Source organism: Candoia aspera, chromosome 3 (assembly GCF_035149785.1).
Source record: "Candoia aspera isolate rCanAsp1 chromosome 3, rCanAsp1.hap2, whole genome shotgun sequence".
Taxonomy (NCBI): Eukaryota; Metazoa; Chordata; class Lepidosauria; order Squamata; family Boidae; genus Candoia; species Candoia aspera.
In genome coordinates this window covers 172,315,955-172,341,121 of record NC_086155.1, presented here as the reverse complement: position 1 = coordinate 172,341,121, position 25,167 = coordinate 172,315,955, and the positions used below count along the sequence as shown (strand labels likewise).

The window sequence follows — 25,167 nt, the reverse complement described above, 5'->3', positions numbered from 1 at the left end:
GTGTAGAAAAGCTTTTTAGAAAAACCCACCCAATTAAAACACACCCACACACACCCCTTCACATAGCCTGGACTATGGCCCATCCAGTAGCATTGTTACTGTCCTAACTCCTATACTTTTGACTATCAAAAATGTGCAACCTTTGGACACAAATAGTACTTGCTCTATCTTTGTCTTAGAAGGGATATGATAAAATGTAATAATTAAATGTATTGTTCAGTTACTGTATGCCTATCAAGTTGTAACAGTAAAATTAAGGAATTAAATTATTTCAATTTCTTTTTGAATATATCAATCATGTCTTATTTTCTCTCTGGATTTTAAATTGGAAATGTTAGCTGGTGATTTTTTTTAAACAATTAGCAACAATGTTGGTTCAAGAAAAGACAGTTTCACTTAATACACTTAAGTCCTATCAATATTCCCTTGTTTAACATATTATCAGAAATTTATTTTGCAGAGGGGAAAATAAATGAAAACTATGGAGAAAATGAAAATAAAATCACCATGGGGAGTGCAGCACTAAAGCATTTTCAGTTTTGTCTTCAATCAAGTATTTGCAATCTGGCAATTTTATTGTCACACCTCCTTCACAATAGACAAGATGTTTACCATATTAAGATTACATGTTGCCACCAAATAAAATAAAATAAAAACCCCAAACCAAAAGAAAACCAACTTTACACAGTTACTGTACATCTAAGCTGAAAAACTGTCCTTGATGAAAACATTTACCTATAAATGAAGATGCAAATAAATTTAAGATCGAAGTCTTCATAATGTTCCATTTGGAGTTTCCTCTATTTTCATTCATAATATGTTTAATCTACATAATTAAGGCAAACAGCTAATCCATTTCTGAAGAGGTGTTATGGAAGTGGTGAGCAAATAGCAAACATTTGGCATTAAAATAGGTAACACATATGTAGCTTCTAGTAATATACATAAAGCATTTTTGTGGGGTGGGGACTCTAGGATGACAGGACAACGAACATGCTAACATATCAATAAAGTTTAAAATTCAATATCTAAGCAATTTCTAATAATGCTTTGCACTTCCAAGCTCTAAATGTATTGAATTTATGCAAATGCATTAAAGAATTATAGCTTGGCAAATACACCCAAGCAGGTTGTTAAACTATATATACAGAAAGTAAATGATAAATACAGAATTAAGAATCCCTTTTTTTTTCAGAGCTGAAAATGGACAAAATTGAGGACAGTTCTACAATAGTAAACATTAGGTAACCACAGTAGCTCGGCCACCTAACTACACAAACTGAATAAAGTACTCAGATGACTTTGTAGTGTTTAATACAGTTCGTAGTCAAGGGCACAAGACAATATTTGACAAAAATAATCACAACAATGGACTTCAAAATCAAATGGAAATATAGATATGAATACAATCTCCAAAACCTGTATTTTAAGTGAACATTAACCATTTATTCAAAGTTGTACAAGATTTGAAGAATAAAGTCTTCTGCAACATGATGCCATCTTACAATAATTTCATGTCATAGTTGAAATTGAGTGGAGAGAGGGGAGGATGAAAGTTAGTAGGCCCCATCAGGCAGCTAGGAAGTAAAAACAGGTTCAACAGCAGCCTCCACCAGCTTGTTGTCCTCCTTGATTGCCTGCAAGTGTTGCATTAGTAGCGGCATGCTGAGGGCCGATTTTAATGCCATTTGCCTGAAATAAAAGTTGAATGCACTTTACTGATTTGAAACATTGCCACAGCACAACATTTGTAAACAATCTATTTCTGATTTATGAACAAGTAAATTGTTCTCTTGTTTTCATGTTAAGCAAGCTGTAGTTAAAAAATCACAAAAATACCAATAGTAATTAAGGGAATGACATATAGAATTACTTACATTACTTACATTTTTTAATAATTTCAGTACCAAAACACAACAGTCTGCCACTGCTATTATAAAATCATATAATATACACATTTACACACAAAATAGTTTCAAATTCTTTCGTACTCAGAATTCCTTAATATTTCTAGCAAGTTTTGTTCACATCAAAAGAAAATTCCTAGTTCCATTGCTCTCACACAGCAAAATGCCTCCTTCTTCTGACTGCATTTCTTTCTATGTTGAGTCAGCTGTACAGGCTAAGGGCATACAAGTGTTCTGTGTCATCAATAATTTCTATGATCCCCAAAGACGTGGCAAGTTGCCAAGAACCACACAGAGAGTAGTTCTTTCATTCATCAAACTCACACTTATATCTTAACCCTCACTCCCACAAGCGGATTTTACCTAAAATACAGCACTTTAAGAAAAGTAATACAGTAGCTTCAGAAATTAAGCTCTTAAGGAAACTTTGCGTCACAGTAAATCTCAGATTTATAGTGCTTGGCAGTTGTTCTGCAACAGTAGTAGCCTTGGGGTTTCTGGCACTAGCTTAGTATTGACAGCAGCTGATGTGGTTTCTTTTCGCTCTTTGACTCCTCTTTAATAAAAAGCATGCCCTATGGCTCATTGGTTTTGCCCCCTCCGGGTTGGTAGCAACTTCTTGAGGAATCAAGTAGCCAGAGCTGGCACTGAGCCAAGCAAATAGCATGCACTGTTGGCTCCTGACAGCATATTGTAATCAAATCTTCGTAAGGCATAGTAAAGCAGTCAGATGCTATATGGAACTTGACAGATACAACAAGCATACTTTTTCAAAAGCATGATTGCTGTCCAATATATATGCTATCAACTACAAGCTAAAGAACATCTGGTATAAAGATATTAAGGGAAATCTGGGGAATGAATAAACAAAATTTATAAATAGAAAGAGATGCTCTAGAATGAATATTGTAAATCTCCCTTTCCATTTTAATTTATTCATTCAACTTGAGCTATACCCACCATTCTAGTTAAGTACTCAAGGAAGCTTTACTTTTACTGGGCACACAGGCATTCCTGATAATCAGATATGGTTGAATTAACATACTGAATTAACATACATTCAAGCCTTCATAAACAGGCACAGTTCTCCTATTTTATTTATTCATTCAAATTTGTTATAGCTGTCCAACTGTGATGGACTCTTCTGAGATTCTATCATGTGCCAAATGGGTTGCACACCATCCTCCACAAAATGTTCAATATTAATAGACAAAATATGCTATAAGCTTCAGATATTAATACATACTTTTACAAGTATTTATTACTTTTGTTGTTAGCTTCATATTTTGTAAGTTTTCTTTTAATGTATGGGTATATTCAAAGAAAAAGTCACCATGGAAAGCTGATAAGCTACCTTGTGAAAACACAAAACTTTAACAAGATGTACAATAGATGCTAGACTGACAGTGGGGAGACACAGATTCCAGTTCATCTACCACAAAAGCTCACTTGGTGACTTTGGACCCATCTCTCTCTCGCACCGCATTTGACTCAGAGAGATGATGTGGAGAAAAACAGGAGGAAGGAGCACTATGTATGCTATCTGGAGTTCCTGAACCAAAGGTGGGATATAAATCCAACAAATAAAGAATGAAAATTGTAAAGAACTATAGACTAGGTCTCCAGCAAAGGATCATTACCTTGTCATGGTGCTGGAACTTGAGCACCTCAATGAAGACATGAGCTAAACCATTAAGGGCCACCCAAGACAGGAAGGTCATGACAGAGAGGTCAGACGAAATACAATCCCTGGGGAAGGTAATGGCAATCCACCCCAGTATTCTTGCCATTAAAACTAAATGGACCAGTACAACCAGAGATATGTTGGTATACCATCAGAAGACAAGACTCCTAGGTTGGAAGATGGTCAAAATGCTACTGGGGAGGAATAGAGGATACATTCAACTAGCCCCAGACGTGATGACACAGCTAGCTCAAAGCCGAAAGGACGGCTAGTGGCCAACGGTGCTGGTGGTGAACGGTGAATCCGATGTTCTAAGGATCAACATACCATTGGAACCTGGAATGTAAGATCTATGAGCCAGGGCAAATTGGATGTGGTTATTGGTGAAATGTCAAGATTAAAGGTAGACATTTTGGGCGTCAGTGAACTGAAATGGACTGGAATAGGCCACTTCACACCAAATGACCACCAGATCTTCTACTGTGGATGAGAGGACCACAGAAGAAATGGAGTAGCCTTCATAATTAATAGTAAAGTGGCTAAAGCAGTGCTCGGATACAATCCAAAAAACGATAGAATGATCTCAATTTGAATTCAGGGTAAGCCATTTCACATCACAGTGACACAAATATACGCCCCAACCACAGATGCTGAAGAAGCTGAAGTAGATCAGTTCTATGACGATTTACAGCACCTACTGGACAATATGCCAAAAAGAGATCATCTTATTGCACAATTTAGGATCAGACTAAAGAGATTAGGGAAGACCCACAGAACAGTTAGATATGAGCTCACTAATATTCCTAAGGAATATGCAGTGGAGGTGAAGAATAGATTTAAGGGATTGAACTTAGTAGATAGGGTCCCGGAAGAACTCTGGACAGAAGTTCGCAACATTGTTCAGGATGCGGCAACAAAATACATCCCAAAGATAAAGAAAACCAAGAAGGCAAAATGGCTGTCTGCTGAGACACTAGAAGTAGCCCAAGAAAGAAGGAAAGCAAAAGGCAACAGTAATAGGGGGAGATATGCCCAATTAACTTCAGCAAAGGATCGTTACCTTGTCGTGGTGCTGGAGCTTGAGCACCTCAATGATGCCATGAGCTAAACCGTGAAGGGCCACCCAAGACGGGAAGGTCATGACAGAGAGGTCAGACTAAATGCGATCCCTGGGGAAGGTAATGGCAACCCACCTCAGTATTCTTGCCGTGAAAACTAAATGGATCAGTACAACCAGAGATATGTTGGTATACCATCGGAAGATGAGACCCCCAGGTCGGAAGATGGTCAAAATGCTACTGGGGAGGAACAGAGGATGAGCTCAACTAGCCCCAGACGTGATGACGCAGCTAGCTCAAAGCCGAAAGGACGGTTAGCGGCCGACGGTGCTGGTGGTGAACGGCGAATCCGATGTTCTAAGGATCAACACACCACTGGAACCTGGAATGTCAGATCTATGAGCCAGGGCAAATTGGATGTGGTTATTGGTGAGATGTCAAGATTAAAGATAGACATTCTGGGCGTCAGTGAACTGAAATGGACTGGAATGGGCCACTTCACATCAAATGACCACCAGATCTACTACTGTGGACAAGAGGACCACAGAAGAAATGGAGTAGCCTTCATAATTAATAGTAAAGTGGCTAAAGCAGTGCTTGGATACAACCCAAAAAATGATAGAATGATCTCAATTCGAATTCAGGGCAAGCCATCTAACATCACAGTGATCCAAATATATGCCCCAACCACAAATGCTGAAGAAGCTGAAGTAGAGCAGTTCTATGAGGATCTGCAGCACCTACTGGACAACACGCCTAAAAGAGATGTTATTTTTATCACAGGAGACTGGAATGCTAAGGTGGGCAGTCAAATGACACCTCGAATTACAGGTAAGTATGGCCTGGGAGAACAAAACGAAGCAGGACACAGGCTGATAGAATTTTGCCAAGACAATTCACTCTGCATAACAAACACTCTCTTCCAACAACCTAAGAGACGGCTTTATACATGGACTTCACCAGATGGACAACACCGAAATCAGATTGATTACATCCTTTGCAGCCAAAGGTGGCGGACATCTGTACAGTCGGTAAAAACAAGGCCTGGAGCTGACTGTAGTTCAGATCACGAACTTCTTCTTGCACAATTTAGGATCAGACTAAAGAGATTAGGGAAGACCCACAGATCAGCTAGATATGAGCTCACTAATATTCCTAAGGAATATGCAGTGGAGGTGAAGAATAGATTTAAGGGACTGGACTTAGCAGATAGGGTCCCGGAAGAACTCTGGACAGAAGTTGGCAGCATTGTTCAGGAGGCGGCAACAAAATACATCCCAAAGAAAGAGAAAACCAAGAAGGCAAAATGGCTGTCTGCTGAGACACTAGAAGTAGCCCAAGAAAGAAGGAAAGCAAAAGGCAACAGTGATAGGGGGAGATATGCCCAATTAAATGCAAAATTCCAGAGGTTAGCCAGAAGAGATAAGGAATTATTTTTAAACAAGCAATGCGCGGAAGTGGAAGAAGACAATAGAATAGGAAGGACAAGAGACCTCTTCCAGAAAATTAGAAACATTGGAGGTAAATTCCAGGCAAAAATGGGTATGATCAAAAACAAAGATGGCAAGGACCTAACAGAAGAAGAAGAGATCAAGAAAAGGTGGCAAGAATATACAGAAAACCTGTATAGGAAGGATAACAACATTGGGGATAGCTTTGACAGTGTGGTCGGTGAGCTAGAGCCAGACATCCTGAAGAGTGAGGTTGAGTGGGCCTTAAGAAGCATTGCTAATAACAAGGCAACAGGAGACGACGGCATCCCAGCTGAACTGTTCAAAATCTTGCAAGATGATGCTGTCAAGGTAATGCATGCTATATGCCAGCAAATTTGGAAAACACAAGAATGGCCATCAGACTGGAAAAAATCAACTTATATCCCCATACCAAAAAAGGGGAACACTAAAGAATGTTCAAACTATCGAACAGTGGCACTCATTTCACATGCCAGTAAGGTAATGCTCAAGATCCTGCAAGGTAGACTTCAGCAGTTCATGGAGCGAGAATTGCCAGACGTACAAGCTGGGTTTAGAAAAGGCAGAGGAACTAGAGACCAAATTGCCAATATCCGCTGGATAATGGAAAAAGCCAGGGAGTTTCAGAAAAACATCTATTTCTGTTTTATTGACTATTCTAAAGCCTTTGACTGTGTGGACCATAACAAATTGTGGCAAGTTCTTAGTGGTATGGGGATACCAAGTCATCTTGTATGCCTCCTGAAGAATCTGTATAACGACCAAGCAGCAACAGTAAGAACAGACCACGGAACAACAGACTGGTTTAAGATTGGGAAAGGAGTACGGCAGGGCTGTATACTCTCACCCTACCTATTCAACTTGTATGCAGAACACATCATGCGACAAGCTGGCCTTGAGGAATCCAAGGCTGGAGTTAAAATCTCTGGAAGAAACATTAACAATCTCAGATATGCAGATGATACCACTTTGATGGCTGAAAGTGAAGAGGAACTGAGGAGCCTTATGATGAAGGTGAAAGAAGAAAGTGCAAAAGCTGGCTTGCAGCTAAACCTCAAAAAAACCAAGATTATGGCAACCAGCTTGATTGATAACTGGCAAATAGACGGAGAAAACATAGAAGCAGTGAAAGACTTTGTATTCCTAGGTGCAAAGATTACTGCAGATGCTGACTGCAGTCAGGAAATCAGAAGACGCTTAATCCTTGGAAGAAGAGCAATGACAAATCTCGATAAAATAGTTAAGAGCAGAGACATCACACTGACAACAAAGGCCCGCATAGTTAAAGCAATGGTGTTCCCTGTAGTAACATATGGCTGCGAGAGCTGGACCATAAGGAAGGCTGAGCGAAGGAAGATCGATGCTTTTGAACTGTGGTGTTGGAGGAAAATTCTGAGAGTGCCTTGGACTGCCAGAAGATCCAACCAGTCCATCCTCCAGGAAATAAAGCCAGACTGCTCACTTGAGGGAATGATATTAAAGGCAAAACTGAAATACTTTGGCCACATCATGAGAAGACAGGACACCCTGGAGAAGATGCTGATGCTAGGGAGAGTGGAAGGCAAAAGGAAGAGGGGCCGACCAAGGGCAAGATGGATGGATGATATTCTAGAGGTGACGGACTCGTCCCTGGGGGAGCTGGGGGTGTTGACGACCGACAGGAAGCTCTGGCGTGGGCTGGTCCATGAAGTCACGAAGAGTCGGAAGCGACTAAACGAATAAACAACAAAACATGCCCAATTAAATGCAAAATTCCAGAGGTTAGCCAGAAGATAGGGAATTATTTTTAAACAAGCAATGTGCGGAAGTGGAAGAAGACAATAGAATAGGAAGGACAAGAGACCTCTTCCAGAAAATTAGAAACATCGGAGGTAAATTCCAGGCAAAATGGGTATGATCAAAAACAAAGATGGCAAGGACCTAACAGAAGAAAAAGAGATCAAGAGAAGGTGGCAAGAATATACAGAAGATCTGTACAGGAAGGATAATAACATTGGGGATAGCTTTGACGGTGTGGTCAGTGAGTTAGAGCCAGACATCTTGAAGAGCGAGGTTGACTGGGCCTTAAGAAGCATTGCTAATAACAAGGCAGCAGGAGACGACGGAATCCCAGCTGAACTGTTCAAAATCTTGCAAGATGATGCTGTCAAGGTGATGCATGCCATATGCCAGCAAATTTGAAAAACACAAGAATGGCCATCAGATTGGAAAAAATCAACTTATATCCCCATACCAAAAAAGGGAAACACTAAAGAATGTTCAAACTATCGGACAGTGGCACTTATTTCACATCCCAGTAAGGTAATGCTCAAGATCCTGCAAGGTAGACTTCAGCAATTCACGGAGCAAGAATTACCAGATGTACAAGCTGGGTTTAGAAAAGGCAGAGGAACTAGGGACCAAATTGCCAATATCCACTGGATAATGGAAAAAGCAAGGGAGTTTCAGAAAATCATCTATTTCTGTTTTACTGACTATTCTAAAGCCTTTGACTGTGTGAACCATAAGAAATTGTCGCAAGTTCTTAGTGGTATGGGGATACCAAGTCATCTTGTCTGCCTCCTGAGGAATCTGTGTAATGACCAAGTGGCAATAGTAAGAACATACCACAGAACAATGGACTGGTTTAAGATTGGGAAAGGAGTGCAGCAGGGTTGTATACTCTCACCCTACTTATTCAACTTGCAAGCAGAACACATCATGCAATGTGCTTGGCTAGAATGAATCCAAGGCTGGGGTTAAGATCGCTAGAAGAAACATTAACAGTCTCAGATATGCAGATGACACCACTTCGATGGATGAAAGCGAGGAGGAACTGAGGAGCCTTATGATGAAGGTGAAAGAAGAAAATGCAAAAGCTGGCTTGCAGCTAAACCTCAAAAAAACAACAACAAGATTATGGCAACCAGCTTGATTGATAACTGGCAAATAGAGGGAGAAAACGTAGAGGCAGTGACAGACTTTGTATTTCTAGGTGCAAAGATTACTGCAGACGCTGACTGCAGCCAGGAAATCAGAACACGTTTAATTCTTGGGAGGAGAGCAATGACAAATCTCGATAAAATAGTTAAGAGCAGAGACATCACACTGACAACAAAGGTCCGCATAGTTAAAGCAATGGTGTTCCCTGTAGTAACATATGGCTGCGAGAGCTGGACCATAAGGAAGGCTGAGCGAAGGAAGATAGATGCTTTGGAACTGTGGTGTTGGAGGAAAATTCTGAGAGTGCCTTGGACTGCAAGAAGATCCAACCAGTCCATCCTCCAGGAAATAAAGCCAGACTGCTCACTTGAGGGAATGATATTAAAGGCAAAACTAAAATACTTTGGCCACATAATGAGAAGACAGGACACCCTGGAAAAGATGCTGGTGCTGGGGAAAATGGAAGGCAAAAGGAAGAGGGGCGGACCAAGGGCAAGATGGATGGATGATGTTCTAGAGGTGACAGACTTGACCTTGGGGGACCTGGGGGTGGCGACAACCAACAGGAAACTCTGGTGTGGGCTGGTCCATGAAGTCACAAAGAGTCAGAAGTGACTGAATGAATAAACAACAAGAAACAGACTAAGTGAAAGTGATGTATTATTAAAGTTTTTGCCTTAACAATTAAGTCTCACATTCTGTTTCACAACATTTATCCAATAAAAGGAAAACAGGAAAAGTGTGCCATCTTACTTATTATTTCATTTAATGAGTAGAACTAATAGGACATACCCTCCATCCTAAAGGCAAAATCCTTAGTACTTGACGATATAAAAAAAGGATTTTAAAAACTGTACTTTAAAAGAAAAGCAGTTAAAACTGCTGAAGAAATACTTTAGGCAGATTCAGATTTTGTCTTTTTTTTTTTTTTGCTTTAAGTAGCAACCTTTCACATCATACAAGAAGCTATTTTTTGAACTACTTTCCATTTCAAAAGTTACAGTATGGGACAAGTTGTGTTCTCAAAATCTATGTTCAAAAGCTTAGGTGTTTAAGACTAATTGTGTTGTTCTTTGAATTCCAGCAACTAATCAATCAGCTAAGTCCAATCTTACCACAGAGGTATACATGAAACACCACTGTCCACGGCATATCCAGCCCATGGGAATCTGTCATTTGCAATTATAGAAGTAAATTATGAGGTGTTATGGTATGTCTTTTAGAGAACACAGCATGCATCAATACAACATTCATTCATTAAAGCATCTGGACAAGGCTGATATATATACTTACATAATTATCTTATATAGATATTAAGAATGCATTCCTATCCATATTTATTTGGCAATACATCCCATCAAGTTTCATCATGACTTCTAGCGCTGGTAAGATTTCAGTTTAAAATCTTACCTCAAGTAGCATTGAACAAATTACAGCTGAGTGCCCATACAGACAAGTAAAAATGATTTCTAAAAGACATCTCTGCCTTAAGAAAAAGTAACTACAACTTAATGTTTCTCTTTGGATGAATTAATGTTGATTAATGGATAAGGAGAATCACTTCATAATCCATTTCAATTACAGTACAATACCATCCTGTTTTATCACCCAAGGCTGTCAAAAGACACTGTTCAGGAGCTGTATAGCTAAACAAAATTAATTCTTAGAAGAGAGCCATTTTCAGAGCCAGAGGTTAAGAAGCCAGGAAAGCAAAAGAAATCTGGCCACAAAGCCAAAGAGATTACACAGGCAGATATCCAGAGCAGTTTGAGACTGAAGTATGAAATTTCAGAAAATCCAAGAATCTAAGGTCACAGTAAGACAGGAGGGCTGGGTAACAGGGCTGAAATATCAACTGTTTTCAGTTCTCATGAGTTTAAAAAAAACCAATATTTATATCCCCTGAGCAATGGCAACTTCTACGCTATCATGGGTGCTAACAGTTTATGAATCTGAGTGTCCCTAGCCCTACAAACCTCTATAGCAAGGGGGTACTTTACTGCACTGTCCTGTATTCTCCGAACCTGCACCCTCAGAAGCATTATCTCTTTGAGATCAGGAGACACTCAAGAGGAGGAGGAATCCTCCAAGAAAGATATGATAAGCTCCACTCCTCAGGGACCCACAGAATCCAATCCAGGTGTGTACCTGGGTTGGATTCTGTGAGTAAGAAAAATGGAAATGGACAAATTTCAGGGTCTGCAATGGGTCTGCATCATCTCAGAACTAATATTCTGGACATACCCCTTCCAGTGAATCAGATACTGAACTCCACTTTAACAGCTTGATGATTCCAAGATATATGCCAGTTCGAATTCCTCATTCCCATGTATTACAAACAGCAGGGTAAGATGGCATTGACATTAGCTGGAAATTCAGATATAAGCATTGTGAATGTAAAGCAGGAACACAACTGGGTTCATCTCAGTACCTGATATATCAGGCTATCAGGTTTCCTTAGTGGCTGCTGAGAGGACAAGAACTCAACTGAAACCAAAACTCATTCCCCAAAGACCCCTGAAGATAGTGCTTTGCAAATCATTTATAGGCTTCATTGCTTGTTCTGATTAGTCTTTGAGAATATGATAAATAGTTATTGTAAAGCTAGATTAGCTTCAGGGATTGAAGATGAGGACAAGACTGAAAAAATGGGAATAGTATCAATTGTAGCAGTTGCAAAAAATGGGCCATTATTTTTAAGTAGCAATTTGAATTAGGTGCTCTAGAAGTCTAGGAAGACCTAAGTCAAGTAGTTTCTTTGCCAAATGGAATCCAGAACAGGACATTAAATGAGCTATTTTGGTTAATCAGTCCATAATTAAAATGGAGCCCATCCCCAATGGCAGTAAGTCTTTAATGTTCCATAGATACAGAGTGACAAGACTATGGTGAATTCTAGGAAGTAACAAAAAGGTAGCAATTCATCAAGAAACAAAAGCCACAACACACCTGAAGCCATCAGAACTCCCTCAACACCAAGTGAAAAGCTTTAAGTAATCCAAAACGTTTTGCTGGGCAGCTATCCCTGCAAAACTGCAGTGCCTTCTCTTGAATGGAACACAGTGAAAGGTAGTCAAGACCAGTGGCATAACATCTCAGAATCGTTGATAATAATGCTACCTAGTACCATTTTGTTTCTGCAGATTGCCTGTAACGTAAGGATTTAATTGTTGCAAAGACCATTCCTATCCATCAGAATCTCAGGTTGCTTCAAAATTCTCCAGGTCCAGGATCTAAATAAACATGCCATTTTCTTTGCACTCTACATATCTGAAGCTTTCAGGATTGGGCATCAGACTGTTTGCTGTGGATGGCTGGGATGTAGATCATTAAGTTCCAATGGGTCAGGTGCTGATCTCCTCTTCAGAAGTTGTCACCATGTTTCACAAGCTCTTTTGATGGCAAAGAGCTCATTTCATTAAATAATGTAATTCTACTCAGAGCAATCGAGCTTCTTCAATTTGTAGGAACTGGGGTATAACATTTGCCACTCACCAAAAGACTGTAGGGATCTGTGGCATTAGTCTCCCCCATAAAAGCCTGTTTCAAGTGTTAGAAACCCTTTGTAATGACTTCAACCCATTGACAACTTCATCTGAGATTGACACTACCAGCTCAGAGAATTCAAGACTGAAATGTCAATAATAACTGGCAAAGCCTAACAGTCATTCCCCAAGTTTACTGCATCAAAATCCCTTCCAAATGAAAATAGCTTCTATTTTGGTAGGGTCCTAGATTTCAGATGATGAAATGCAATGTCCAGGAAACTAACAGCAGGTCTAGTTCATATTTCTCAAGTTTGGCAAACAATGTTTTCTAAAACACTATAGAAATACCTGATCAAACTGCTTATACTCTTGATAAGAAAAATAAATCAAGATATTTCTCAGAGGCTCATCTTAGTAAAAAGCTTTGACCCTTGAACTTTAAAAAAAATTACATCAAGAGCAACAGATACTATTTCTGAATAATAATTCTACTGAGGGTTCTATCAACCGAAGTATCTGGGAGTAGGAGGTAAGGCAGTAGATAAAGCCTCTGTTCAGATTTTTGTTGAGGAAGCATTTTAACACCACCAAATTGAGCTCACACAAGAAGTAAATTTGTCCTACCAGAAAAATTTCCCAGGAACAAGAAACATGGTAGTCATAAGGATGATGAGGTAGGAAGTAGCCATCTCCTTGCTTTTCAGATATGCTGTGGAAAATCCTGCATTTTTTGGCAAGCTAATAACTTTAGAACCCTTCAACCTGAGTATTCAACAGTATGCCCCTCTTGACTGGTTGCTGATAATGGGAGGAATGGAAAACCACCTGACCAGCAGATGATACAAAACAGGGGTCATGGAGTTCCAACTATGATCATGGAGAAAGTGGGCATCACAGGTAGATATAACTGAATCTTTTCCCTATAGCTGGGAGTCGAGGCCTAGTTTCCTGAACAGTAGAATCAGAAACTAGTAGTCAAACATCTGTAGTCTCTTCCTGTAACACATTTCCTGTGACACCTGTAGAGATATGATGGACCTTAGCAAAAGGGGTATCCATTTTACCAGCAGTCTCTAAATCGATCATGGCTTTTGTTTTTACAGAAGCCCTTCTAGAGATCTGTATGGCAAATGGCAGAACAAGAGGACTTTTCCTCTATGGTCTATCATGTACTGGTCTTTTCAACTCTTTTAGCTAAAGGCAGGAAGCCCAAATGTTCTAGTTCTGCAGGGCAATAACTGATGTTAGAAATCCCTCTGAAGGGTGCTACCCTTTGTCTATTACTGACAGGAACAACTTAATGGGCCTGAAATATGGGGAGACCTTCCATCTAAGTCAATTAAGTATCATCAATCAGTAAATTTTAAGGGGCATGTAACTGTGGCAGCTGAGCCTAAAAAAATTCATTTTCCTGTCTGGAAACCTCCATGAAGTTGTTGGAATTGTTTAACCAAACAGAATTCAGGGTCTTAGAACCACAGGAAGAGAGACATTTTCAGACTAATGGGGTCAGATTAGGAAAACAAAAATGAATCCACAGAGATTATACAAGCAGACATCTGGAGGAATCCAAAATCACAGTAGGACAATTCAGATCAATGCAAGGAAGGAAGGCTGAAGAAAAGGTCCAAAGCTTAGTATTGGACCTATACTATAGCTGCCTGCAGTATAGATTAGCTGGAAAGGCAATCTTTCCAAATGATGAGCCTTGGAAATTCCCATGTTGTCATAGCTCTTTGTGTTTATTAATCTGTGAAAGTGTCCCTGGTCCTGTGACTCCTGTTGCAAGGGGATGCTGCATTTCTAAGCTTTCATCTCAGGAGACATCTATGAAATCTAGAGAATTCATTCTGTCCATCAAGATCAGCTACAATATTCTATGCAACACTGCTTGGCTTGACACTTGGCTGTTCTATTGAAATCTAAAGTCTGCGGATGCTTTCTGGACCTGTTTTTCTGCTTTTTTTCCAGAGAAGAATTCCTTCAAGATAGGCATGACAACTACATAAAAGTACAGCTTTAAAAACTAAGAACTTTTAGTGTATTTTCCATTGGTTGTACTCGGCTCAGAGTAAGATATGTCTTAATCTAAGAAATACATATTATTATTTTTTCTCTCTTGCACCTCTATTTTTCCTAAATGTATTTTATACTCACAGGCTGCATGCTAATATTTGGAAAACGTACCTCATTATTAATGTCAAAGACTCCTTCCTGTATTTTTTCATAGATTTCCTTTGCTGTGTTAATAAATGCCTGAAAAAGTAAATCGAGAAGTTTGAGATAAATATAAAACATGGATGCAGCATTAATCCAACTGTTTCATGTACTTCTTCAATGGCTTATTATGTATTTGCCAAAACCAGCATCTATATTCAGAGCACCATTCCCCAAATACAGAATATCAGATTGCTCATCCTTCTTTATGAATTCTACACTAATGCTACCATTCCATCCTGCTTGAATTCATTGACTGTGTATTAGATATTAGATTAGACTCCAGGCTGAAACAATTACCAGATATGTCTCGTACCAAAGCAGTCTAAAATATAACATTTTCTTCAGACTTAGACTTAAAATCTATTATTCATCACTTCCTTAACATATCACTGTTGCACAATCCTGGAAAAAGATGAGACTGCTTTAAAGAGGATCAGACAAGTGCTACGTTCACAACCCTCTGTGCTTTCTAGAACTAAATCTGAAGCACCTCAGAGCCCTAATATTTATACAACTTTATCTGATAACCACACTTTGAATAATTTGTATTCTTTTAATCACCACAGCTAATAAGACTTGGGAAAAATGTAGAAAAAACATCTAATCTTATCAAACTGCTAGAGCATGGGATACCATTGGGTCTTTTTAATTTAGAAAAAAGGCAAGCAAAGGATGTGGCCTTTAATTTTTTAAAAAAGGTATCAATAAATTACTGCAAGATAAAGCACTCAATGGCTACTAGCCATGACGTCCAAATATTAACTCCAGGATCCAAAGTAAGCTACTTTTTAAATATCAGTCTGGGAAACATAGTGGAAAAATAGTACTGCACTCATATTTTAGGAATACCTAATTTTGAAAGGCAGCACACAAATTTTAGCTAGCTAGCTAAACAGACTGATAGAAATCTGATCAGTCTCCATGAGTACAGGTAGTCCTTGTTTAGTGACTGCCTTGGACAGCAACCATTTGCAGTTACGACAGTGATGAAAAAATAACTTTGTGACCAATGCCCTCATTTATGACCTTTGCAGCATCTCTTTCTCAGTCATGGGTTCACCATTACAATCAGTTACTATGTGTTGTCCTGTGCCTGACCCATTCCCCACCCCACCCTTGCAGAGAGATTGCCTAAACAACCTATCTTCTCCTGAGCTGCTTTTCTTTGCAGTGAAGCCAGTCCCTAAAAAGTACTAAGGCATGTTAACAACCTCAGCTCTAGGACCTTAATTAGTTGATTAGAATCCTCAGGCTGGGTGGCAGCTGCTGTCTGAAACAGACAAGACCCTAATCAGTTTCACACTAAAGGCTGTTGTTTGCCTCCTAAGCAGCTTGCTGCCAGAGCCCTAGGCAAACAGTTGGTGCTAGCACATTCCTTTCAATATGTATTCCCCATTGTGTGCCTACTTACTCTCTCGTAATCCCTTCCTCTCCAATGAATGTAAATATAAACATTCTCTTCTTGCTAATTATCCCAGCACCAGGGTGAGCATTTCAAAGGGCAGAGAAGTGGGGGAAAAAGGGCTATAAGATTTGCCCCTTTGCCCAGCTTCCTCGTGAGTCTAGTTCTGGAAACCTTCCCCACTGTTTGGGCTCACCCGGCTGTTTGGGGCAGTATCCTTCTGACGCTGTAAAGCAAAGGAAAGCTGAAGTAAAATCCTAAGCACAGTTGTGGTCACATGATTTTTCACTTAGCAATCGCTTCACTTAATGACCGACTTGCTGGTCCCAAATGTAGTCACTAAACAAGGACCACCTGTATAGTTAGACTGGACAAACCTCTGACCTGATCACTGTATTGCTTCTTCTCTTCTTTTGATGAAAGTGGAACTCTTCCTTTGAGGGTTCTCTGAAACCTGAGAAACTTCGACATTGCTAGCTCCAATGGACTAGTTAGTAACTCCCAGGTTATTACTGAAATCTAGTTCTAGCCTTAAGATCTTTTCAAATGTTTAACTGATTAATTTACAGATAATGCAGGATCAGCAATGAAAGGCAAAACATGTTAATCTGTCCAACCAGCAGAGAATGAAGCACTATTTTCAAACAACAAAAATTTTCTTATGAACCATGCTACTTATTTACAAAACAGGGACTATTAAGTTTCCAGAATGCATAATATTGAGACACCATTTAAGGAGGGATGGAGGAAGAGGAGAGATTCTCCAAATAAATACATCCGTATGAGGAGGAGATGGACAGATTATTAGAACAATGTTGGGTTTAAAAAAATGCTGCTCTACCTTATACCAGGTCCTTTGACCATCTAGCCTATTATGGTATGACTTGGCAGCAGCTCTGCAGGATCTCAACCAGAGATCTTTCATGTCACTACCTATTTTTTTGTAGCACAGCAGAGACAGACAGACTAGTTGTGGGCAAGAGGGGTGGGGGACAATTTTTCCCTTCTTGCCTTAATACCACATTTCCAAAATATAAATAAGAGTGTGCTCTTTGATGCAGATCCAGTATATGAATGCTTCATCTGGAAAACCAGTATGAGGCAAACAGGTGGCTATACTAAAAATATTGGTTGTCTGTGTGTGTGTGTAGGCAAATATGCATACATACATGCGCACAGAGACAACCAATATTTTTAGTTACTTAATATATAAATAAATTCATATGAAATTGGTTGGGGCATTTTGCTTATATTTATTCTTTTAGAGCACTATATTCATATCACTATATAAGTACTTATTCTTCCCTCTTTAAGAAAATTATTCAAATATAAATTAATAATCTTTCATATGAGAGAATATTGACACCTTATGTTTTAAAGTGTACATAAAATATATTAATATTGTTCAGAAAATGTATCAAATTATTATATATTCTAACATATAAGACAATATTTGACACATAAAATAATTCAGTTCCTGTATGTATCACTGTAAGAACTTATTACAACATGATGTATAAGACTGTACTAACAGTAGCAGACAGTAACAGTAGCAAGACAGTAACAGTAGCAGCCAATATTGTAAAATCAAGCCCTGTCCTACCAACATTTTATAGACACTAAATTCTGCTATCAAGTTTGCCATACCTGATTGCAAATCTAAGTTAAATACTAAAAAGTAACCGGGGTTCATGGAGGAGAACAAATCATGCCTTTCCTAATTTCTGCACTAGAACCATTGGACTGCTGAACTTGCCACCAGAGCTTTGTTTCCTAATTAACAGGACTGATATGTTTTCACCTTTAAAGGCCTTACAGCTCCCTAGAGTAATCAATCTACTGCAGCTCAATTACTGCACCAAGTGCATTCTACAGCCAGTGAAGGAGACTCAAATAATTGCAGCCATGAGTAGGAAGATATGAATATGCATAAACTGCAAGTGGATGATTGAATCATTACAGAGGGTCATGAAAATTTGCAGCAAAATAATGAGATTAATCACTGCAGCTTCACAAGGCATTTAGGAAGTGAGAGTTTTCAGACATGCACTAGAGCTCAGAAATGAATTATCTGCAAACTCCGAACTGATCTGTAGTCTACCGAAATGAATGTTCTCAATATTAAAAAGGTGGCAGTTTTACAATAGTTAAATTAATTATTGTGAGAGGATAAATGTTCAAGTAATTTAAAACTACAGTCCAAACTTTAGATTTTCTCACAGCTGCAATCTCTTAAGAGATCTGCCATATTCTAAAACAGAACAGAACCACCTATGGTCTTAAAGTTCTGTTATGGCATGTCATACCAAAGAATACTTAATATTTACTACATTCAAGGCTATATCTGTTATGAATACTTCACAAATTATTTTTATTATTCTTCAACCTTAATTGATCTTAATAACTCATTCTATAGCATCAAGATTGTTTTATTTCACTCAATGAGGCTTTATATCCAAGCACACCACACATACACAGCATTAATCAGATGTCTATTAAAAAAAAATACACCGATGACAAAGAATCAGTGATCCAGTAACTAGCATGGTATTTAGCATCATACATGGTAATGCTCACCTAATATGAGGATTTCCTATATTCTTTTGTAGCAGGAAAATAATCGGCATAAATATTTGGTTGGATATATATCTATGAATTGGATGATCCTGAGATTCCCCTCTCCCTTCTGTTCTGAGGATGTCATGTTCACCGTTCTAATGTTGCTGGTACATCGTAACGTTTCGCATGTCATTTGGCTGATGCGTGTTTCGTCTGGGAGGGGAGGAGGATTCCATCTTGTGGGATTGTTATATGTTAGCAGCTGGATTGGAATGTGTTTGGGTTATCTCCTGTGTTCAAGGTTCCTTTCCCAGGACATCAGCAGTAACGGTTACCAGCACCTGGGGGGGGAGTTTGCAACGACAGGGTGAGGGGAGGGATTACGTTTGAGCCGAGGATTTTTAGTTTGTATTTGGCGCGCTTTTACTCATTCTCAGCTTTCTCTGTATTTGCATACTATTCTTTAATAAATCAGATATCATTAAGTTCCTGCTTGTGAGTCTGAGTCTATTAGAGTAGGCAATCATTACATAAAGCTGAGAATCCAAAATTTTTTTCCGTTAGCCCCTTTCCAGATTTATTTTGTGAGGGAGAAGTGCTAGTGATGAGCAAACCAAATCCCCAAACCACGGAAAGCGAGGAATCGAGCGAGGGGGAACCCGACTCCACAGTGATAAGAACGGAGAGAGTCCCTCCTTGAGAGCCCTCAGAAGTTCGAGAGGGGTCGAGCTCCAGCCTAGCAGAAGAGGAGGTTGGAGGTAAAAGAGCCCCTGAACCGACCGGTGAGTCACCAGGCGAGCTGATCACCTGGGATGAAACACAGGAATCCCTACCAGGGACGTCCAAAAGGTCTTGGAAGCAGAGATACCCGATGTCCCCAACTGTGGTGAGGCAGGAGGGAAAGGAGGATTCCCAAACCCCTGATCGTATAAAACTGGTGGAGACCAAGTTGGAGTCACTAGAATTTATGTTCCGGAAAATGTCCATGGACTGGGGTCCCCGGGAGAGGACGAGGAGTCTAGTACTAGGCATTCGACTCCTTCTTTGCCCCCACCTTCCCCGGGGGAAAGGAGTAGGACCCGGCACAGAGAGGAAGTAAGAGCGCTGAGGGTGAGAATTTCAAGGTCCCCTCCTCGTGAGTGGAGCTCCCTGGGAGCTAAGAGGAAGCCTGACCGACCAGCTGTGGCGAAGGGACCGCCCGGAGTGGGGATTAAGGACTTTACCGTTAAATTTGATGGAGATCCAACTAAGCTATCGTTCTTCCTTACCAATGCAAGGAGTTATATGGACGAATGGGAACAGTGTTTCTGCTCAGAAAGAGCCAAGATTAATGCCACTGCCACTAAACTCAAGGGGCGGGCTGCCGATTGGTATGTGCAGTTATGTCAGTTGGATGCCCCTGAGCTGGAGGAGTTCGAAGAATTCCTGTGGGCGTTGAAACTACACTTTGAAGACCCATTAGCTAAAGAAAGGGCAAAACGGGCATTGAGGGAGCTGTGCCAGGGGCCACGATCGGTGGCAGACTACGCTCTGGAATTTAAGGCTCTGGCTGGGAAGGTTGAGGATTGGTCCCAATCCACATTAATAGAACTTTTTAAGGACAGTCTGAATACGGAGGTCCTGAGGTGGTCGCTTGGCAGGGACGACCCAGATACCCTGTATGAATGGATACAGCTGGCAGGGAAGGCTGAGCATGCCCATGAGACTTTTGCTCACCGGAAGGTGATGAGATATGCTGGGCTCAGCAAGGGTCCCCACACTGCTGCACCCACTGGAAAGTCCAGTCAACGTGCCTGGGAAGAGGAGAGAGCGCGCCACTATGCGAAAGGACAATGCCTCCGATGTGGGAAGGAAGGTCACCGAGCGGCGGCGTGCCCGAATGGAAAGACCGATGATCATCCGGTAAAGTCATCGGGGAAATCTCCCTCTTTACCCAGGAAAATGAAGGCAGCCATGGCTGAAACTGAAGTGGAGGAGATTCCTTACTTCGGGGACGAGGGGGAGCCCGATCTACTCCAACCGGTGGGAAATGCCAGCCACCTGCTTTAAAGAGCGCCTCTGGGCAGGTGGTGGAGGAGGGGCGCGACCATATTTCGGTGAGTGGCAACTATCCCACACTGACAGTGAAAGTGAAGCTAGGCTCCCACACAAGAACCGTTGAAGTTTGGGCATTGATCGATTCAGGGTGTTCGCATTGCTTGATGCACCCTGACGTGGTGGTTGCTTTGGAGTTACCCAGCTTTCCACTAAAACGTCCCATGATTTTTACGCAGCTGGATGGTTCTATGGCGGGGGGGGGGGGGGGAAGCCAGTCACCCATTCCACGGGCATGGTGGCGTTGCAAATGGGCAGCCACCGTGAGGGGCTGCCATTTGTAGTGGCGCCTGTGGGGGGTCCCTTAGTCATTCTGGGGATTCCTTGGTTGGTCCAACAAAACCCATATATAAATTGGGTGCACAGGACTTTGACTTTTGGGGATGGTTTCTATCAAGCCCCTGGGGAGGACGACGCTCCGCAGACTGCAGTGGGGAGGGCGGCGGCAGCAACCCCGCATTTCGCTGTCACCCCACTGGAGGGCTTGCCGGAGCAATACCAAAGCTTTGCGGATGTGTTTGGTGAGAAGGAAGCGGACCAACTTCCACCTCATCGAAAAACTGACTGTGCGATAGAGTTGGTCCCCGACGCACAACTGCCCAAACCAAAAATCTATGCCATGACGCAAAAGGAACTGGCGGCGTTGTGGGAGTTTGTGGACAAAAACTTGGCCAGGGGTTTTATTGAACCAGCAAATTCGCCAGTGGGCGCCCTTGTCTTGTTTCGAGCGAAGAAGGATGGGACATTCTTTGTACAGATTACCGCGGATTAAATGCAGTCTCAATATTAAACAAATATCCTCTGCCAATAATAAAAGACATGTTAGCACATCTGGCTAAGGGGAAAATCTTCTCTAAGCTGGATTTGAGGGAAGCCTATTTCCGTATCCGCATACGGGAGGGGGATGAGTGGAAGACTGCTTTCAATTGTCCTCTGGGTTCTTTTCAGTACAAGGTTTTGCCTTTTGGGTTGGCGGGGGCACCAGGGGTGTTCATGCAATTGATCAATGAAGTGTTACATGAACATTTGTTCAAGGGTGTACTGGTCTATTTGATGTTTTAATTTATACTGAAACGGAGGAACATGAGCACTTGGTGAAACAGGTGCTTAGCAAACTGAGAAAGGCTGAGCTTTATACTAAACTTTCTAAGTGTGAATTTCATCAGACTCAGCTTGACTACCTGGGGTACAGGATCTCTGACAAAGGCAATGAAATGGATCCTGTGAAGATTCAAGCTATTTTGGGGTGGGAGCGCCCACGTACCCGCAGGCAGCTCCAAAGTTTTCTTGGATTTTCCAACTATTACCAATTCATCCAGGGGTTTGCAGAAATTGCATTGCCTCTCACTGATTTGTTACGTACGAAGGGGTTGGGGGACACACGCAAGATGAAGAACCCGGGGGCATTGCTCAATTGGATACCTGAATGCCAGTTGGCTTTCGACAAACTCAAAAGCCTGTTCACTGCTGAACCCATTCTTCAACACCCTGATCCCACTAAACCCTTTGTGGTTCAAGTGGATGCTTCCGATTTCTCAATTGGAGCACTCTTGCTGCAAGCGGATGCTGCTGGCCGCCTGAAGCCCTGGGTGTATCTGTCCCGGAAATTTTCCGAAATGGAAAGACAATGGCATGTTTGGGAAAAAGAAGCTTTTGCAGTCAAGGCTGCTTTGGAGGCATGGCGCCACCTCTTAGAGGGGGCTAAATGTCCTTTTGAGGTTTGGACTGACCATAAAAATTTGGAAGCGCTCAGCACGTCCCGTAAGCTCAGTCCTAAGCAGATCCGCTGGGCTCAATTTTTCAGTCGCTTTGACTTTAAGTTGAAGTTCATTCCGGGCAAGAAAAACTTCCTGGCTGATGCGCTTTCCCGCCTGCCCCAGGATTCGGTCCAGGCACCTGACGTTATGGGTATGGTGTGTACCATTGCAACAACAGTTTCTGCTAGAGCTGAAATCTGACACTTGGTTGCAAGCGAAGAGAGACAATGTTACATTTGACAGAGGCTTCGCTTGGAAGCATTCGCCTCTATGTCCCTGACAGTTTGGGAAGGGAAATTTTGATTAGGTCTCATGATGATAAAGTGGCCGGTCATTCTGGGTTTGTCAAAACCTTACACCTCATGCGCCGCCAATTCTGGTGGCCCACATTGAGACGTGATGTAAAAAGTTATGTTGCTTCTTGTCCTGTCTGTGCCATGTCTAAACGGAAGGGGGGCAAACCACAAGGGCTACTGCAGCTGGTGGCCAGCCCCTCCCGTCCTTGGGAGGAGGTTTCCATGGATTTCAATGTGGATTTGCCTCCTAGTCAGAGAAAGACTGTGATTTGGGTGGTGAAGGACTACTTTTCTAAGCAAGCCCATTTTATTCCATGTGCTTCCATTCCGTCTGCGCAGCAATTGGCCCGCCTTTTTCTAGTCTACATCTACCGGATTCACGGGAGCCCCTCCCACTTGATCACGGACCAAGGAACACAGTTTACTTCCCAATTTTGGAGGGCATTTTTGAAGCTGGTGGGCATCAAGCAGGCGTTGTCCACTGCGTCGCATCTGGAGACTGACGGATCTATGGAGGCTCTTAATTCGACCCTGGAGCAATTTTTGCAGGCATTTGTCAACTATCAGCAGGACAATTTTGCTGAGGTGCCTTTTGCTGAGGTGGCTTATAATAACGCCGTCCATCAGAGCACGGGGCACACCCCTTTCCGTACTGTGTTTGGCCGGGAGTTTGTTCCCATTCCTGACTTGCCTCAGCCCTCCACACAGCCCTCCTCCGCTTCTGATTGGGCTGCTCACCTGGCTGATTCGTGGCCAGTGATTCAACAGGCATTGGCTGATGCCCAATCTGCCTATAAACTGCACGCCGATAAGCGACGAGCCCTTCAACCTGCTTTTAAAGTTGGTGATAAGGTCTACCTTTCCACTAAGTTCATTAAGTCCCCTCAGCCCTCAAAGAAGTTGGCTCCTAAGTTTGTCGGTCCTTTTCCCATTGTGGGAGTTGTGAACCCTGTCACGTTTAAACTGGATTTGCCACACAATCTGAAACATTTACATCCTGTTTTTCATTGCAGCTTGCTCAAGCCTGTCAACCACTCCGATCATTGGCATCCGCAACCCCCACCTCCTGCTCCGATCATGATTGACGGACAGCAACATTTTGAGGTGAAGGAGGTCCTTGGTTCTCGCCGACTTCGTGGCTCCCTGCAGTACCTCATTCGGTGGGTGTCTGCCCATGATGTTCAATCTCCTGTTTTAGTTAGACGCTTTCATCTAGCTTATCCTATGAAACCTGCTCCTTAATATTTTGGGGGGGGCGGTATGTCATGTTCACCATTCCAATGTTGCTGGTACATCGTAACGTTTCGCATGTCATTTGGCTGATGCATGTTTCGTCTGGGAGGGGAGGAGGATTCCATCTTGTGGGATTGTTATATGTTAGCAGCTGGACTGGAATGTGTTTGGGTTATCTCGTGTGTTCAAGGTTCCTTTCCCAGGACATCAGCAGTAACGGTTACCAGCACCTTGGGGGGGGGGAGGAGTTTGCAACGACAGGGTGAGGGGAGGGATTACGTTTGAGCCGAGGGTTTTTAGTTTGTATTTGGCGCGCTTTTACTCATTCTCAGCTTTCTCTGTATTTGCATACTATTCTTTAATAAATCAGATATCATTAAGTTCCTGCTTGTGAGTCTGAGTCTATTAGAGTAGGCAATCATTACAGAGGACCTCCTAGAACATGTGAAATGTAAGTTGCATGGAGAAAGAGGAACTGGCCTACACAACAGGGAGGGTGTGTTAGATACTGATCCTTGTTTTCAGAGAATCAACTTTGAGACCCCTGAATCTTCAGAGCTCTGAATCAAAACATCGGAATATACTATATGTTTATTTTATTTAAGTTAAGTATATGCTTTAGTCAATTTAGTGAGAAATAGTCTGATTAAATAGTTATGTTCCTTCAAATATCTTTTCCTTTAAATAGGTTTATCATGCAAGTCATAATTGATATGCATGGTAAAGAAATTGTTAGCTTTTCTAAATTACCTCAGCAACAAATGTAGGGTAAATGTTATCAAGTTTATGAAGGAAGCTATAATTGCAAGTGCTCAGACAAGGAATATAGTTTTTATTTGATTAGGCCATATCAACATGGGTTTTGATATCTAACTGCTTTTTAATCTGAAGGATTTATGTATTTCATGCTTAATTCCAGTACTATTTGAGGCATTTGACCACAAAGTATTCTAACAAGAAATAATGTCAGGATCTCATGAACAAATAATAGGTTCATGATAACAATAAATGGTTTGCATGCATTCAATCTCAGCATCTCCCAATTGTAAAGATCGCAGCACACAGGCTAAGAAAG

At 41.3% G+C, this 25,167-nt stretch overlaps 1 protein-coding gene across 1 annotated transcript in view; it reads right to left on the bottom strand.

The window, feature by feature from the left end:
• Positions 1–554: 554 nt before the first annotated feature.
• Positions 555–25,167, bottom strand: part of RAB2A (RAB2A, member RAS oncogene family) — a 57,064-nt gene continuing 32,451 nt past the window's right edge. Inside the window, exons 7-8 of the mRNA XM_063299328.1 lie at positions 14,719–14,787; positions 555–1,692 (exon numbers count right to left, since the gene is read on the bottom strand). Of these exons, the coding sequence (XP_063155398.1) occupies positions 1,597–1,692; positions 14,719–14,787 (165 nt within the window). The 3' untranslated portion in view covers positions 555–1,596. The remainder of the gene's footprint in view (positions 1,693–14,718; positions 14,788–25,167) is intronic.